Source organism: Sturnira hondurensis, unplaced genomic scaffold, assembly GCF_014824575.4.
Source record: "Sturnira hondurensis isolate 20B ecotype Veracruz unplaced genomic scaffold, ASM1482457v3 Scaffold0007217, whole genome shotgun sequence".
Taxonomy (NCBI): Eukaryota; Metazoa; Chordata; class Mammalia; order Chiroptera; family Phyllostomidae; genus Sturnira; species Sturnira hondurensis.
In genome coordinates this window covers 315356-332985 of record NW_028079848.1, presented here as the reverse complement: position 1 = coordinate 332985, position 17630 = coordinate 315356, and the positions used below count along the sequence as shown (strand labels likewise).

Sequence of the window (17630 nt, the reverse complement as noted above, 5' to 3'; positions counted from 1 at the left end):
AGAGGAAGTATGTCTTATAATATGTATTTCGTATATAATATGTATTTTCTAGAAAGTAAGTTTTCTAGAAAAATGATAAGATGGAAACACACGGTAAGCTTAAAATAGTGTTATCACATGATGACTAGTGAACATAAAGGCTTTCATTACACATTTGTCAGAAGGAAGGACATTTTTCTTTCCCATTGATTATTTGTGAAGCTTATTCATAATTAAATGTTGTGGGGTTATTATGTAATTAGGGTTTGTCCCCATCTACTATATCTGTTAAGACTAAATGTATTAAACAGAGAGAGATGACAGGTAGATACATACACACATACATACATACATAATCTCATGTATATATACCTACCTTAATATTAATATCCAAATATATATATATATATGAATTCATTTAACCACTTTAATGTATCTAGTCAATGCATCAAGTGCAACCTTAACAATATTTTTATGATTAGCTTGAGAAAAATCAGCATAGCAGGGTAAATGTGCATTTTGAAAACCATCCATTTTTAATCTATCATGCATGCCTATTTCAAGTAGTCAAATATACAGAAGTTGAGTGCAGTAAGGGGTTGAATGGTGCCCCCCCCCTAGAAAAGAAAAGATATATGCAACATCCAAATCTCTGGAACCTGAGAATGTTACCTTATTTAGGTCTTCGTAGATATAAGTAAATGATGGGTCTCCATCCCGGATTACCTAGGCAGTCCCTAAATCCAGTGACAAATGCCTTCGTAAGGGACAGAAGAGGAGGAGAAACAGGCACAGAATAAGAGGGGAGGGGGCTGTGAAGAAGAGGGTAGAAACTGCAAACTAAACACGAGGACACAAGCCCAGGGGTGCCTGGGGCCACCAGAAGCTGAAAGAGACAAGGACAGATCGCCCCCTAGAGGTCTGGAGGACAGCCGGCCTTGTTACTGCCTGCACTAGACCTCTGGACTCCAGACTTGGAAAGAGCACATTCCCATTGTGCCAAGTCACCAAATGTGTGGGGCTGTGTCATGGCTGCGCGGGAATGAGGAAAGATGAGAGAATAAAAGATGTGTAATAATTCTTTTTAAAAAATCTCAAGGGGTTATTCAAACGCTAATGGCACTAGCAACGAAAGGAAAGGCTATTAGCCACCTCTCGTCATCCCCTTTAACACTCCCAGGTGCTCTCGTGTGCTGCCTTGGCATATCCTATTCCAACCCTAACAGAGCGGCCGGCTATGCCATCCTTTTAGGACCCCGTTTCCTAAGATGTTCCGATCCCGAATCAGCCCGGCCCTCTGAGCTCCTGGCCACCCAGGCACCCACGCACTGTGTGAAATCTTCTCTTGTGCAATGACACTGGAACATTCACCATCTCTATGCTTCGTTCTAAGTGCTTCACAAAATGTCGATAAATAAACTCTAAAAATGAAGCTACTTCATTTACCTTTGGACCTTGTCTCCCCGGGTATCCTGGCAATCCTGGAACGCCAAGTTTTCCCTAAAGTCAAAAATAATAATAATAATACATTCTAAGTTGAATTAAATTTAAAGGATGATTTTAGTCTTTTTTTTAGAAGAAGCACATATTTGTACACTTGAAAGAAAGATATGCATCTGTTTTTCCATACCATCATTCTATTTTTTTTATCTGAATAGGAAAATCGATGTTGTAGAGTGGACGTGTCCAGCCCCACAGTTCACAGGCCGCATGCGGCCCAGGACGGCTATGAACTCGGCCCAACGCAAAACTGTACGTTGACTGACAACCTTTGTTTTCGCTCATCAGTTTTCATTAGTGTTTGCGTATGTAGTATGTGGCCCAAGACAATCCTCCTTTTTCCAGTGGCCCAGAGACACCAAAAGGTTGACCCCCTGCTGGGTTAGACACATTTCTAATGTTCTAACGTTCACCAACGTCACCTCTGCTAAGGGCTGTGCCTTCTTTGGGGACATGGGACCCTGAGCTAAGGACAATGCTAGAAGTCTTTGTAAAATTTTAAGCATGAGTGAAAAAACCACCTAACCTTTTTCAACATTAAATAGTACTAAAAGTTAATTAATGTAGTTAAAAGTACATTTAGATCTTATTCCAATTAAAGTTCTTCTTTTTGATAAAATTATTTCAATTCTCATGGTAACTAGAAAGCCAGCATTCGTGAGTTATTTAACTTTTTCTCATTGAGTAAATAAAGTTAATACAATACTAAGAAATTCTGACCTAATTTTGAGCAGTTCTTTCCTTTTTTCAAATATCTGGGTTCATAAATGCACACAATGTCCAGAGCTATAGCTAAATAATGACTTTTGTGGAGTGTTCATTCCTGCAGGCAGGCACTTCTATGTGTAACTATTTTGTTCCAGTGCAAGGAGATTACATCTCCATCTAAAAAATGCTAAAACAAATGATAAATTACAGCAAAGTCCACAGGCATGTAACAAAGACTAAGATGTTTAAAATTCTATACTAACAAAGTTGGGCCCCTGGAAAGGAATTAACTTAAAAAATTATAGAGAGGAAATTAAATTAAGATAAATGAATTGAATAATATATGTGCAATTTTACTGGGATTCATTTTTCTTAAGATCTTATGAAAACACACTTCATAAAATATTATTTCTCAAACTCTTAAACATCAGCAAGCACATAGTACATTATGTGTACCTTTAAACAAAATAAAAATATAAGCAAGTCCAAGTGACTATATACCATGTTAAAAGATGCGCAACACTTCGTGAACAAAAGTAAATATTTCACCAGATGAAGCAATGGAAAAATTAGGAATATAGTTAACGACCTTGTCACCAAAGACCGAATTAGAGTCATCTGAGCCTAGGCCAACGTGCATAGGTACGTAGCCTCCAGACAGAAACTAGGCAAATGATTTAGAAGCATACCTGTAATGATGTCCCCTTGGGTGCCTGAAGCCACAATAGCTTGTTCTACGCCACCGAGTTCAAGGTTAATGACATACTCTAATTATGATCACAAAGCTTTTGTGTTCTGTGTTAAAAACTAATTAGAATGCATACTCTTGTTCATTTTAGGGTCATAATAACATCCAGGCAGAAAATTCTGTTTGTATTTTCAGTAGGGTGGTCCGCAAGATCCAAAAAGGAGAACAGACAAATGAAAGGTTAAGGATGAAAACTGTGGGGTGCTGGGAAGCCTGGATGCTTCAGAGCAGTTTGGGGGGCTGTTCCCATAGAACAGAGAGGGCAAAGGGGAGAGGGCGGGCCCAGGAGAACCCCCAGATAGGGGGAGGGGTCACAGGGCCTCGGGTGCTGGTGCTTTGCCCTGGTCTTTTCCTTTCTCTGATAACGTCAGTCATCACTGAAGAATCGCTCCGTGACACGATTCATAGTAACGTAAGGAAATACCTGGGTGTTTGTCTAGTTACCCAACCCCACAGAATCCTTCCACAATACATTTTCCTTTTTGGACAGGGTGATAAGGGTTGGAGATCAGAATTTTCTTAATTGGTCTGGAATGTCCCTATTTTATAGACTGAACTAGATGCTCATTATAGAAAATGTGGAGAACAGATGCACATATAAAAAAGGAAATCATCTAAATTATACCAGGAGGTAATTATTGTTTCTATTTTCGTTTAGTGAACATCAGTCACAGTTATTTCACCCCTTCCTAGTATTATTTCTTAATTCAACCTCAGAGTAAATGATAAGATGTTCATCAAATCACCATATCAGCAAATGTCCTATGAAGGCATCATTTTCATGTTGCCTTATATTGCACCTAAATATAAACATAACGGTTGCAAATACTTCTGACATAACACATACAACCCAGTGGCTCTTCAGCCAACGAATGGTAGGATTATCTTGCGATGTTTTAAAACAGAGATGCCTAAATCAACCTCAGATTAAAAATAAACTCTCTTGAAGTTGGACCTAAACATCAGTATTTTTTAAAATGTGAAAAAATACTAGTGACCAGTGAAAATATGTTAGGTGGAAAAATAAGACATCTGTATTTTGGTAACTGGGGCAAAGATATGCGTTCCACTCAACACAAGTAGACCAACATCCATTAACTCTTTCATCCTCCCTTAATCACACCCAAATGCTAAACTCTAGTGTGAAAGAGCTTAGTGAGTGCCTGCTCGAGTACAACCCAGGAGAGCAGATGGGAGGAGAAAGTGAGAGGGACCAAAAAGTCAGGGAAGTGCACGCGTCTCCCGACGCTGCTGCAGGAGGACATTTTGGTCAACAACAAGCTGCATTCATGATGGTGGTTCCCTGAGATATAACAGAGCTGAAAAAGTCCTGTCCCCCAGTGACGTCACAGCCATTGTGTCATTGTAGTGCAACGCAGGACTCACACGTGTGTGGTGATGCTGGCGCGAACACACCTACTGCGCTGCCAGTCACACAAAGGTCAGCACGTACAATCACGGACAGTGGAGAATACGCGATAATGATAATAGATGACGATGGTGTTGATTTATGGATTGACTGTCCTGCAGCTTTATCATTATTGGAAAGCACACTCTTCTCCACTTACTGAAAAACAGTTTGGCGAAACCAGCATGTCGCATGACAGCTGCCACAGCCTCACACACCTTGTGTTTACCGTGTCTCTTGATGGCGTCGCTTCCTCCCAGGCTTGACCGAAGCCCGGTTGCTTTGTACAGCGACGAGCTGCACAGCCTCCTGGGAGCAGGGGCTGCACCTGCAGCCCAGGTGTGCAGTGGGCTGCAGCATCCAGGTGTGCAGAAGTGTGTGCGATGACACTCGCAAAGAACAAAATCACCTAACAACACAGTCTCACTGTTAAGCAGCCCGCAACTACACAGGGACATGCTTGACATTCAGTAGCATCCTCTAGATTTTTGACATGGGCAATTAGAACCGTGTTTAAATAACCACGAAGACTTTTCTTCTAGAACATCTGGGAATCTGAGGTTGCTCACTGACCTTCTCTCCTGCTTGGCCAGAAGGACCAGGGTCTCCAGTGGGGCCCGCTCGACCTTTGGGGCCTTCAGGGCCATCTTCTCCTCTGGGGCCCATTTGGCCGACTTCTCCCTGAAACGCAGAGTGACAGCATTTCTGTGACTTCATATATTGGAGATCAAATGGCAGGAGTTATAGCCTATCAAAAAATCATATTCTTCAACTCCTGGTCTCTTGACTCCTATTTTACTTAGGACAAGGATGCTGAAAAGTGTGGCCCTTCAACAATCTTTCCAGTGATAAACAAACAAGATCACAGTCTGACATTTGACAACCCATAGAAGCTCCTGCTGCTATGTAGTACATGAAATTAATTTTAATGTATCTGTGGTGCAGAGAGAAAAAATAAGAATCGAGATTAGAGATTCGAGGTGGCATCAAATTCTACCACTTTGGCATAAAGAGTATTTTGAGCTAAAGGCAATTGAGAAGCTCACACAGGCAACATACAGATGATGTACCACCTATATAATGTTTTAACCAAGATCATCCCAATAAAGTTCATTTAAAAAATTCTCTGCCTACCCTTAACTTGCCTAAAAACAGGACATAAGCTTGTAAAGGTGTCCTTCCTCCCCTTTTTACCAGAAAGGTCAGAAGTATTCGCTACAGACGAATACACTCTGATCAACCTGGAGTCCAAAGCAGACAGCATTAGGAGTTTCTACAGCAAGAAGTTTCATTAATCAGCCTTCACATACCAATGGCTTCCCTTTTCTGTGCCTTCCCACAATTTTTCAGTCCTAGAAGCTCAAAGTCCTTTCCTGTGTCTCGTCACTTTTCTAACAATGTATTGTTACTTTTGTACAATGCTTCGTAAGCCTAGGTTCCAACCGCCCCTTTGAGTTACTGCTCGTCGCCGAGTGCTCCCAGGTGTAAATACACGGCAGCAGCCAGCAAACTTCTTTTTTATGGTCTCTTGTTAATCTTTCTTTTGTCAGCCTAACTGTACAGAGCCCCAGCCAGAGAACCTATCATGATGTTGGGGAAAATCACTTTTTCCCATCTGGCAAGAGTGACTTTGGAAATCACTGTTTGGAACACAAGAGAAACGTCTCCATTTTAGGCTCAGGTTTTGCCTGCATCGGGCCCTGGAACATGAAAAGTCGTTGCTTCCCTCCTGGAAACCAGCTTTATGGGAATTTTAGGGAAACAAAATGTTCTATAGTTCCCTTCTTTTTCATATTTATTAAGGACTATTACGTTAGTTGTAATATAAATCTTCCCAGTAAAATGTTAATTTACTTTCAGTGACTCACATTTTTGTTTTCTAGACACCCATTACCAGAAGGGAAAAAAAAAGGTGTTTTTAGTCAAAATTTAGGGCCACCATATAGTAAAAATTTATGACAATTGCAGATGTATTTCCAGGCAGCATAGCTCACTATCTATGAATAAATTTAGAATAACATCATCACATGATTTCTTTTAAGCAATTTGGTCATTATTTTTGAAAATGTCTATAAAAATAGAATCTAACATATTTATATTAAATTTGGAAATCCAATATAAGATACAAAAGACAGTCATTGATAATTGCATTATCGTCACAAAAATTAAATCACCTAATTTTATATAAACATCAATGAGTAATGTCTCCTGTAATATTAATGCAAACATTTTTATTTATCCTGTGTTTCAGCCTCCTATATTTAGATATAAGATGACACACGCGCTCACGCACACCACTGTAGACGCTGGTGGGATTTCCTTTCCACTCACCCTGTCACCTTTGAGACCCATGTCACCTTTAAATCCTGGAAAACCATCTTCACCCTAAAAAAATATAAGGAATGAAACAGGTGATTAATCAGTTGGTTTGATGAATCTAAAATATGGACACACACACAACAGGAATACTGATGATCAGGAAAAATGGTTCTGAGACCCATGAATCCTGGTTGTGAGACCTCTTCCACCCTTTTGTAATCTTATCCCCAGTACCCTTCCCTGTTTCCAAAATTAATAAAATAATTAAATAAAATAATGTGTGAATTCATAAATAATTTTTAAAGATCATTTAAAAATTAGGAAATGTTTTACAAATGTATCCATTCAATTTCCTCTGTCATGGGAGAAATGACCACTCTGTTACGACAACATGTATTCTGTGCTATTTGGAAAAAAGGTAAATACGTACATAATTATCATCTTAACTGTGGGCTGTGAAATAAAACACCTTTACCCTTGATTTACTCATTTATACCTAAGAATTCTGTATCATGAATTTTATAGCATGGGCTTTAGATAAATGCTTTCCAGCTCAACTTGTTCTCTATCCACTAATCCCTAAATTAAGATTACCCTTTATATATAAATAGACATTGTCATCGTGCATCACAGGCTCAGACCACTGCTGTTGAAAACCAGGCATCCGTTAGCAAAGAGGAGAAATTTTGATAGAAACACATGTCCTGCCATTCTTACTGAAATCTTAACTCTTAAGAAAAGCCACAGGCAACCTTACTATGTCGCAGTTTCAAGAAAAAAAAATTAAATTCCAAATGAATGATTATTCACGTAGTTCATAACATTAATTGAGCAATTATTCCTTTCAGAGTCCTGCGGAGTATTTGGACATTTTTATTTTACCAATAAACATGAGGGTAGAAGATTTGCATTAGCTGTGGTTCAGATGGAGCCATACGGGTGTTCGGAGAAAAGATGTGGGAATGATAATGATGGTGATGATGCTGGTGATGATGCTGGTGACGGTGATGCTGGTGATGGTTTTGAGTTAGAAGGTGAATGGGAGAAAGGACAACAAGTCCCTCCATCGGTAGTTAGAAGATGGATTTGAGGTGCATAGTCTGAGGAAAGGACATTTCAGGCCAGTGTGAGAACAGAGCTAGAAAGACTGACGCACACATTTCCAGATCCTGCTGCCAAACGGCCTCTCTAAAACACAAAACCGCTCCAATCAATTTTTACTTTAAAATACTGCAATTGGCTAGTGATGACGAAGTTCCCACCTTCCCTCGCTCTCCACCCTGATCCAGCCAGCTTTTGTTCACCTCTGCTCTCTGGTCTTTGGCCTGGAACCTCCCCTCCCAGCTGACTCAACACTGGGACTGCCTTCTAGAAACTCTCCATCACCTGTCTTTCTATCTGCAATTCTGGCTTTGGGCCCCAATCTCCCACACACTGTCCATCTTTTCCCTTCTCTCAGACTCAGTGCGTGGATCTGCGATGACATGTTACACGGCCTCTGTTTCCCCCCAAAAATGACCCTCCCAGTCCTGCATGCCCCACTGAACATTTATCACCCCAACAACCCCCACCCTGCTTAGTAGACCAGAGGTCTCTTGCTTTCTACTGAATGGTAGAAAAAAGCCTCATGCTGAATTAGCTTCTGAATCTCCAGTGCCTAGTACATTTTTGGCCCTCAGGAATCATGGTGTTCAACGAACATCCTTTAACCAAACATTTAGGAATCACCGGTGCCTCCCTGCAGGTCTGGCCAGCTGTGCTAAGGTACAGGAGACCCACCCCTAGACATGGGGTCCAATCTGGTATCTTCCCTAAACCTAAGAATTCTGACTGGTGTAGAAGTTTCCTTCAAGACAGAAACATGCTGTTTTCAACATTCTGGCCATAAACTCTCCTTGTAGAATTAGGGTTCTGTCTGCAGTGAATGAAACCAGACGATAGCAGAAGAGGCTTGAAAGCTGCAAATGGCCTCTTAACTTCCTATTGACTATTGTCTTCATTAGCTTCTCCCTGGGGAGCAAGGTCATTACAAAGTTGCCAAGTTCCGTTTAAAAAGATTGCACTCTAGGTCTGAAAATCAGGAACGGTTTTTCGGACTTTTTCCAGGCAAAGCTGCTTTGGCTTCTTTTTATTTTTTTATTTTTTTTAAGAGAAAGCACAGTGAACTAAAGGCTATTTCGTCTCACGTTTGTTTTTAATATCTCACCATTAAAGAAATTAATTAGGTGACTCTCACATAAGTAGGTGTCCTTACGAGAAATGGCTTTTCGCAACCAAATGAAACGACCAAAGTCTGAGCTGTCTAGTCCTAAGATTATCCGGTCTGTATTAATCTTAAAAACAAATTCTCAGAGTTTCGGAAGATGTAAAAGAGGAATTTACCCATGCCCCTCGGATTACTGGGCTTTGCTGCTTGAAGTCTAAGGGAAATTTCTGAGTTGAAACAATTGAGATTTCTAAGCCTTGCTATTTTCCCTTTCGTGAACAATTAATGTTGTTATATGTAAAAAGAAACTAGCTTTGGCTTCCTTTTTTGTCTTTTATGAGATTAATGGTCGATTATAATACCAACTCAGAAAAAACAAGTAATATACTTTAAAATTCATTAGGATTGAGTAATTTTTTTCTTGATTTAGCCTCTATTTATTTTTTAAAAATTTTAAAGATTTTATTTATCTTTAGAGGGGAAGGGAAGGAGAGCAGGAAAGAAATATCGATGCATGGTTGCCTCTTGTGTGTCCCCTGCTGTGAACTGGCCTGCAACCCAGGCATGTGCCCTGACTGGGAATCGAACTGCGGTCATTTGGTTCCCAGGCCTGCTCTCAATCCACTGAGCTACACCAGCCAGGGCTGTATTTATTTTTTAAGTCTATTTTATTGACTGTGCTATTACAATTGTCCCAATTTTTTCTCTCCTCTTTATCCCCCTCCTCCTTGCTCCCCCAACCCCCCAGCATTCCCCCCACCTTAGTTCATGTCCATGGGTTGTACATATAAGTTCTTTGGCTTCTGCATTTCCTATGCTATTTTTTCTTTTCATAGAGAAAGTGCATAATTTATGAATTCATAAATGTACAGGTGGTGAAATTTCACAATGAGTGTGGATGAATCTGGAGAGCATTATGCTAAGTGAAATAAGTCAGGCAGATTTAATAATTCTTCACAGGTTTTTAAATATATTTTACTGATTATGCTATTACAGTTGTCTCATTTTCCCCAATTTCTATCATTATAAATAACTTTCCATCAAATTTTATATACAATTTATTTAAATCTAGATAATTAATATCCTACTGAATTAGCATATAGTATATAATAAAAGAGAGAGCAAAAAAAAATACCTTACAGATTCATTTGGAAAATGTCATTTTACAGGCATTAACATAAATCTCCAGAGAAGTACACAATCTAAGTTTACATGCCTAATTAATATAGTAGAATCAGAACTCAGAACCTTTAACTCCAAGTTTAAAATATTAGTTCTTTCCTTCTACGTCTGAGGGAAAGAACTAATTAGACCATGCACCTTCCTTCTGAGACCACACACCACTCAAAACAACCAAGAATTTCAAGTTACCCTCGTACATATAAACAATATTCTTTTTTTTTCTGAGTGCATCTCACCCCACATACATCACACTATCTATAACTTCCTTCCCTCTGTCATTTTGGAACTACCCCTTCTCCCGAGAAGTTCACAAGCTCCCCGCCCCAACTGAACACCTTTCCTTTAAAAGCTGCCTTCCCTGCAAATCCTGGGTGGGCGCTAATCCCAGCAGAGAAATTGATTGATACTTAAAGGTCTTCACAAGAACAATTTCAAACTAAGGCATTCTTTTTTTGCACACAGGCAAGGTGCCAACAATCACAAACTCAACACTGGACCCTCCTTCTGTCTGTTACCACCTCAGTAAGACATTATCGTTCCATGAATCCCATCTGGGATGAACCAGAAGAACTGGGGTTCAAATCAAAGTAGCGGAGTTCATGGAAAATGCATTCTGTTTGTCATACAGTAGAAGTGACAATATAGTTGTATACCTTTTATATATTTTTCAGAAAACTAAAGTATAATGGGTATGATAAGTCCATCTCTTGTTATCAATTCCTTACTGAGATCAAATCCACTCAAAGTGCTTTTGATAAAATTATGTCTAAGGGGATAAACAGTTACCTTGAAATCAACATTTCTATTCCATTATCTCTCACCAAATCTACCAACATACTATAAGAAACTCTACTTTTTTCAATGTAATATTATAGTAAGATAACTCAATACTGACTCTGAGGAAAGGCATTCATTTTCAGCGCACACGTCGAAGGATCGGAGTTCCGCACGTGTACTAAACGTTTACATCAAAAAATTCAATTTCAAGTTCATTGTCCAAAGACAATTAAAACAATACATGCTGTGTAAAAGATCCCACACCCTTCCATCCGATTCTGCCCGATCGTGACCTTTTACCTCCTTTTCGTTAATAACTTTGCTGTGTAGGCTGTATCGTATATGGAAACTTCCTCTTCCCCCAGTTCATGTAGGGGGCTTCTAACTTTCATATTTTGCACTGAGTTTCAATTTATGAATTTGGGGGATGTTAGCAGAGAAAAACAGGGAACAGACACTCCTCTGTTATGCATATCATTAGATACTGAACAACCCCTGCAGAAAACACATTTTCTTGGGGCCAGTGTTATGATTTAGAATAGTTAGGTACATGTAAGAAACAAAAGGATGCAGGGTTCATTCTGTTTATAACCTATTTTGTTCCTGTCCTATCATTGAGTCCTCACTCCAGATGATAAGAATATTTTTTTAAGTTTTCAGGATGCAAAGTACAAGATTACATTTGCATTGCCTAGGATATACGAAATCATTCCCTGTGTTTAAGAAGTGGAATATCTTATATTAATTTACATGCTTAATATAAAGGGTATATAGTGATATATAAAACCACCTAAATAAATTATAATTTACCTTTTCGCCTTTGGAGCCCTTGAGACCTCGGACACCATCTGCTCCCTACGGAACGAATTAGAAAGAGTAAATGACTATAATGTTTTACATTGAAATTAAATAATGTGGGAAAATAAAAGCATTTACCTTCACTCCTCTGGGACCGGGATAGCCAATAGGACCCTGTGGACCAGGAGGACCCTAAAACAGACCCATTGCAATGTAACACTAAACACATTCCAGTACTGCTTCTTAACATATTATAACATTACCGAGTAATCTACAAGAATATGCTATTTTACTACTGGCAAAAACTTCTCGGGTAGTTTTACTGCTAATTTCTAAAGTCAGAGACGATAACCAAACCATGTGAGTAGCCCTACTTATTCCAAACTCATCGTATCATATATTCATGCTAAAAATATAAGATCAATATTCTAAAAATATAAAGTAGTGTAATAATTATATAATTAATAACTAGTTTTCTAACCCTGAAAAAATCTGATGTCCTCAGTGCTTACAATAGACAATTACAGAGTACAAGAGGATCAATAATTTCTAACCAAATACTGGAATACATCGGCGGCATTCACGTCATTAGGAATAGGATCAAAACGGCATATTTTCCACTGCTGGTTTAATGTCACTAGTCTATGCAATGGAAACAATATGTTATATATACTACGAGACCTGGCTGGTGTGGCTCAGTGAATTGAGCACAGGCCTGTAAACTAAAGGATCGTGGTTCCATTCCCAGTCAGGGTACATGCCTGGGTTGCAGGCCAGTTTCCAGCAGGGGACCCATGAGAGGCAACCATACATTGATAGTTCTATCTCTCTCTCCTTCCCTTCCCCTCTAAAGATAAATAAACAAAATCTTCATATATATATATTATATATATTATATATATTATATATATTATATATATTATATATAATATATTATATATTATATATTATATATATTATATATATATAATATATATTATATATATATACTGTACACTTTCTGCAGTAATTCTGAGTATTTTGATGAGAATTCAAAACTAACAACTCTAAATAAAAATGAACTAACCCCTGTTACTGTTATCCAAACTAGTACTAACATTGAGTAAGTTTTTATTTAGATATTTTGATAATTGTTGCTATTATAATTTGTTCTCTTCTTCTTTAAGGGTTATCAGAAAGTAGGAAGTGAAAATAAAGTTTGAGTGACATAAACAGTTTACTGATATTCAGTAGTTCTTGTCCAATTTCATCATTATAATACACAGTTGTTTATTCCACATATACTACATATTCAAAATGTGGATTTATTTCTGATCATGAGAATGTTAAAAAATTAAAATGCAGTCTAATAAAATTGCTAAAAGAAAATTAAAAGTTATCCAGTATATATCTGTTTATCATATCCTAAACAAAAAAGAATTCTAGGAAAATGACATTTTGTAATGTTTTTTAAAAATATTTATTTATTTTTAGAGAGGGGACAGGAAGGAGAAAGAGAGGGAGAGAAACATCAATGTGTGGTTGCCTCTCATGAGTCCCCTGCTGGGAACTGGCCTGCAACCCAGGCATGTGCCCTGACTGGGAATCACACCGGCGACCCTTTGCTTCACAGGCCCATACTCAATTCACTGAGCTACACCAGCCAGGGCTGTAATGTTTTTTTTTTTTAATATTTGAGAGAGAAAAAGAGATTGACTTGTTGTTCCACTCATTTATGCATTCAATGGTTGACTCTGGCATGTGCCCTGACTGGGGATTGAACCTGAACCTTGATGTATCAGGACGATGCTCCACCCACCTGAGCTATCTGACCAGGACAGAACATGACACATCTATAAGGTAGCCACAATTCTTTTGAAAGTTAAAACAGGTGGAGATGAGTTATTTTCTGATACTTATTCTCTAATATTCACATCCTTAAGCAAGCATGGAAAAATATATATACCATAGAGGAGATCAGAGTAAGGCATTTTCTCTGGGAGGGAGGTAAAGGGAGAGAACATTTAAAGGGGGACTTTGCAACATACCACAGCGCCCTTATCTCCAGACGGGCCTTCTTTTCCAGGATGACCCTAGATTTAGCAAAAGTCGACACTGGTAAGGTGCAATATTAATAGCAATTTATAGCACTACTAAATTGTTCTCTTTTTTTTCCAAAATACTGAGATCTTACTCCTTATGTTTCTAAACAAACGGAACATGTTGCGTCAACATCCATGGCCTTACAGAACATTGAAAATGGTGGCACTGGATGGATGCAAATTTTATCAACTACATAAGATATCTGAGAGCACTTGGGAAAAACATTTAAAACAATACCTATTATTCTTCATCAACAATTCAACCTCAGTCTCAATTACAGCCTCTCATAAAAATATTTCAGTCTTTTATTTTGCATATTGATCAAATGATCATACCTGCACCTTCAAAGAGAACTAGGCATGAGGGTGAGATATTTGAAAACACAGCAAGATCATAAATAACACTGAGTGTTAATGATAAAGTTATTGAGAGTAAATGAATAAAAATGGGCAGCTCCATCACAATCATACTCAATAAACGCAAGCAGAGAAAGAATGAAAAATGTATCCTAGTTCTGAGTAATAAGTTGGAAGAGGGGAAAAAAGAAGCATCAATAGCAAATTTCTAAAACCAACAACTGTGGAGATTACAAAATTACATTATTGATTACTAAGTGATAGAGTGTAACAAACATTGCTATTTTTCTAGAAAAGGTGAGAATCCCTGAAGGCTGAGGGATTTCTGTGGAAGTTGTCTGAGGAAGTTTACCAATGGGGAGGAATTTCAGATGGACTCTTAGGAAACATGTACCTTGACATGGAAGAGAGTGTGAGAAAGTACTTTCTGTGGGAAGAAAGGACGAGGGAGAGAAAGGTGTAACAGTGGAGAAGTCGGGAGTGTGCGAACAGAGCAGCCAACGGCAGGAAAACTCCAGATTCTGGCCAACAGCGCGGCCACGGGAACGGGTCTTTCCAAAGGTGACTGCACGCTCCTTAGGTGAGGCTGTGCCATGGACGTGCCACCATGAAATGGCACTGTAGTGGTCAATGTTTAATTACTGGCTCGATTTGCTCTTGTTACCGAATTCATAAAAATCATTGTGAAAGCACATGTAAAAATCATTTTGAAGAGAATATGCAGAAACGTAACAAGCAGGTAACTATTACTTACAGGAGGCCCATCAGCTCCAGGAAGTCCCGAAAGCCCAGGTTTTCCCTGTGGTCCCTAACCAAAGAGAGAAGGAGAGTGTTTTGGCTTCAGAAATGAAAGCAATGGAAAGTCTGGCCTTGTGCATAGGAATATACCAGCAATAAAATTCTTAACTCGAGTCACTGGCTTTTATATATATGCCACACAACATGTAAATAGCTTTGACTATATCATACAGAAGGAATGGCATGCAGAGATAAAACAGATATCAAAAACAGGCTAGTTTTCGGCCTGCTTAATAATCCTAAATGTCTTTTTAAGTTAGCAGATTAATTTTGCACACCACACTAAACTGGAGTTTCAAGAATCAAAAGGAAAACAATGTAAGTCAGAAATACATTGATTTATAACACAGAAGAAGCCAACGCTGAATATATACATCAATGATACTGTACCAAATCAAATAATTACGGAGCAACATTGGTGAAACATCAGGACTTATTAAAATATTCTCAAACAATAAATTATAGGGTGACAGTTTTTCATACGTCATGAAAAAACCTGAATCTAATATTTTCATGCAAAAGAGGCATCACTTAATACTCCACTAACGAATAGTAACAGCAACTATGTGCTCGACAGTTCAACCCCTGTTTAGCCACAGAGGGGTTTAAATCTCGTTTAACTTGACCATCACGAAGGCTGGTGCTTGGCGACAGGGCTATTGCAAAAGTAGATAGACCCTTTCTTAGGAGAAAACAGGCATTCTGCTGAGAAAAATGGACCCCTCCCCCAGTCCTTAGCATCCAGGCCATGATTGCTGACTGGTCAAGATGTAAGCCAGAATCTAGAGACAATGGACAACGTAAAGACCGAGGGGCAGTCCTGGGCTGTGGGCATCATTGAGGGTGTTCCCCATTCTCAGCGAGTGTTTAGGAGAAGCGCTGTATTCACCCAGACTGACAGGACAGGGTTGGACAGGACCTTCCTCAAGGCGCCATGGAGCAACAACAGACACATAAAAATAACCTTTAACTTGAACCATGGAGAGTTCACAAGCAAGGTCAGCTGCGCCTCATTGAGAGGATTTAAACGTCTCAGTCTCCTTCGCCACTCTGCAAAGTCACGTTTAGTCTGGTAGTCTTACATGTCGTAATAACTATTACAAAGCACTACATTTTTAATGGCAGGGTTTTGACCATCACTGAGATTATCTTCACTTTCAAGACAATGGCCGTAGAGTCAATCACCAGAATACATCTGGCAACAAAAAGGAGCCAAGAGTTCAGCCAAGTAAACATTCAGAAAAGGCAAATCCGCAGACACTAGCTGGGTGGGCAAGGGGCCGGGTGGAGGAGGAGTGTGGATTTGCACAAGGTTTCCTTCTGGGCCGTAGTCCAAATATTGGATAATGGCACAGTTCTGTCAATTTACTAAAACTCCTTGACTTGTACACTCAAAACGAATGAAGTCTTATACTATGAAACGACACTCCCGTTAAAGCTATGAATTTTAAAGAATTAAATGTTCCTAGAAATGAACGAACATAAGAAAAAAAGGCATTAGGGAATCCAGCTGACACTGTGCTGTAACCATGGGGACAGTCAACAACACCTAGGAAATGTGGCAGGAAAGATCAGAAGAACAAAGACATCACTTTAATTAAAGATTTATTCTTGTTTTGATCCAGACATCAGGTTATTAGCAAGAACCTCATTTGTCATTTATATATAAGAAACGGTGGCGATGATAACTTCACAATTTCCCCTTAATCAGATCTTGCCACAGACCCTTTGTCGCAAGCCAACCTAATTACGAGTTTTAAATAATGAGAAAGAAAAGAAGAATGAAACTAAAGGAAAAACATTGGTTCACACCAGTACCTTTCTGAAATTAATACATCTAACAGTGGCACATGTGGAAGCTTTCCAAATGGAAACTCTCAGAAACCTCATCATTTCAGTTTGGGGGGGGGTGTGTATGGCTTCTCCCCACCTTGACCTCTCATGCTGAACCCCCAGATTGATGCCTTCCAGGCTGAGCCATCGAGATATCCCATCCACAGCACCCCCCCTAAGGGTGGCAGCCCACCCTGCTCACCGGGCAATATTAGAGCGACAGAGTAGCTCACCTTCTCACCAGGAGGACCGATGGGACCTTGTGGACCAGGGAGACCCTGTAAGAAGGGGATGTATTTCATTCATCAGGAATCATATCCCAAGAATACACTTTTTTAGAATAATAAATTATTAGCCTTCTCTCTCATATGACATGAGTAAATAAGTTAGGAGAATCTGTATACATTCCCTGCAATCCCCAGAAAGTTCTGGAATGCGCGGAGTAGTCTCCTCCAGCTTCTCTCTAGGCAAGGGGACTCTACTGTGATGCTGTTCAGCGCGCTCCTGCAGGGGGCGCTGTTCTCCTGGCATTCCACAAACCCTGAGTGACTCCCTTTTCTCTTGAAGAGGCTTCTGCTCACTTGCTCAACGTTTGTTTCTGTTTTTGTTTTCCAATGACAGTTTCCGTTCAACATTAGTTTGTATTAGCTTCAGGTGTACAGCTTGGCGGTTCAACAATCACATGCTTTGCAAAGGGGTTCCGCCAGTATTTCCAGTCCCCACCTAGCACCGTACAGAGTTATCACAATATTACTGACTGTGTTCCCTAGGCTGTACTTTAAATCCCCGTGACTATTCTGTAGCTCTCAATCGGTACTTCTCAATTCCTTCACCTCTTTCACGCAATCCTCCAACCCTCTGCCCCTCTGCTCCGTTTTTCTTTTGTTTTTGAAAGGGTGGGGAAAGAATTATCTTCCTATTTTCACCCTGCAGCCA

General features: G+C 39.4%; 1 protein-coding gene across 2 annotated transcripts in view; it reads right to left on the bottom strand.

Moving 5' to 3' along the window:
* Window positions 1-17630, bottom strand: part of COL11A1 (collagen type XI alpha 1 chain) — a 166122-nt gene that overhangs the window by 80127 nt on the left and 68365 nt on the right. For both annotated transcript variants that reach the window (XM_037051306.1, XM_037051307.1), the window contains exons 24-31: window positions 16928-16972; window positions 14818-14871; window positions 13653-13697; window positions 11764-11817; window positions 11638-11682; window positions 6675-6728; window positions 4917-5024; window positions 1426-1479 (exon numbers count right to left, since the gene is read on the bottom strand). In XM_037051306.1, the coding sequence (XP_036907201.1) occupies window positions 1426-1479; window positions 4917-5024; window positions 6675-6728; window positions 11638-11682; window positions 11764-11817; window positions 13653-13697; window positions 14818-14871; window positions 16928-16972 (459 nt within the window). The remainder of the gene's footprint in view (window positions 1-1425; window positions 1480-4916; window positions 5025-6674; window positions 6729-11637; window positions 11683-11763; window positions 11818-13652; window positions 13698-14817; window positions 14872-16927; window positions 16973-17630) is intronic.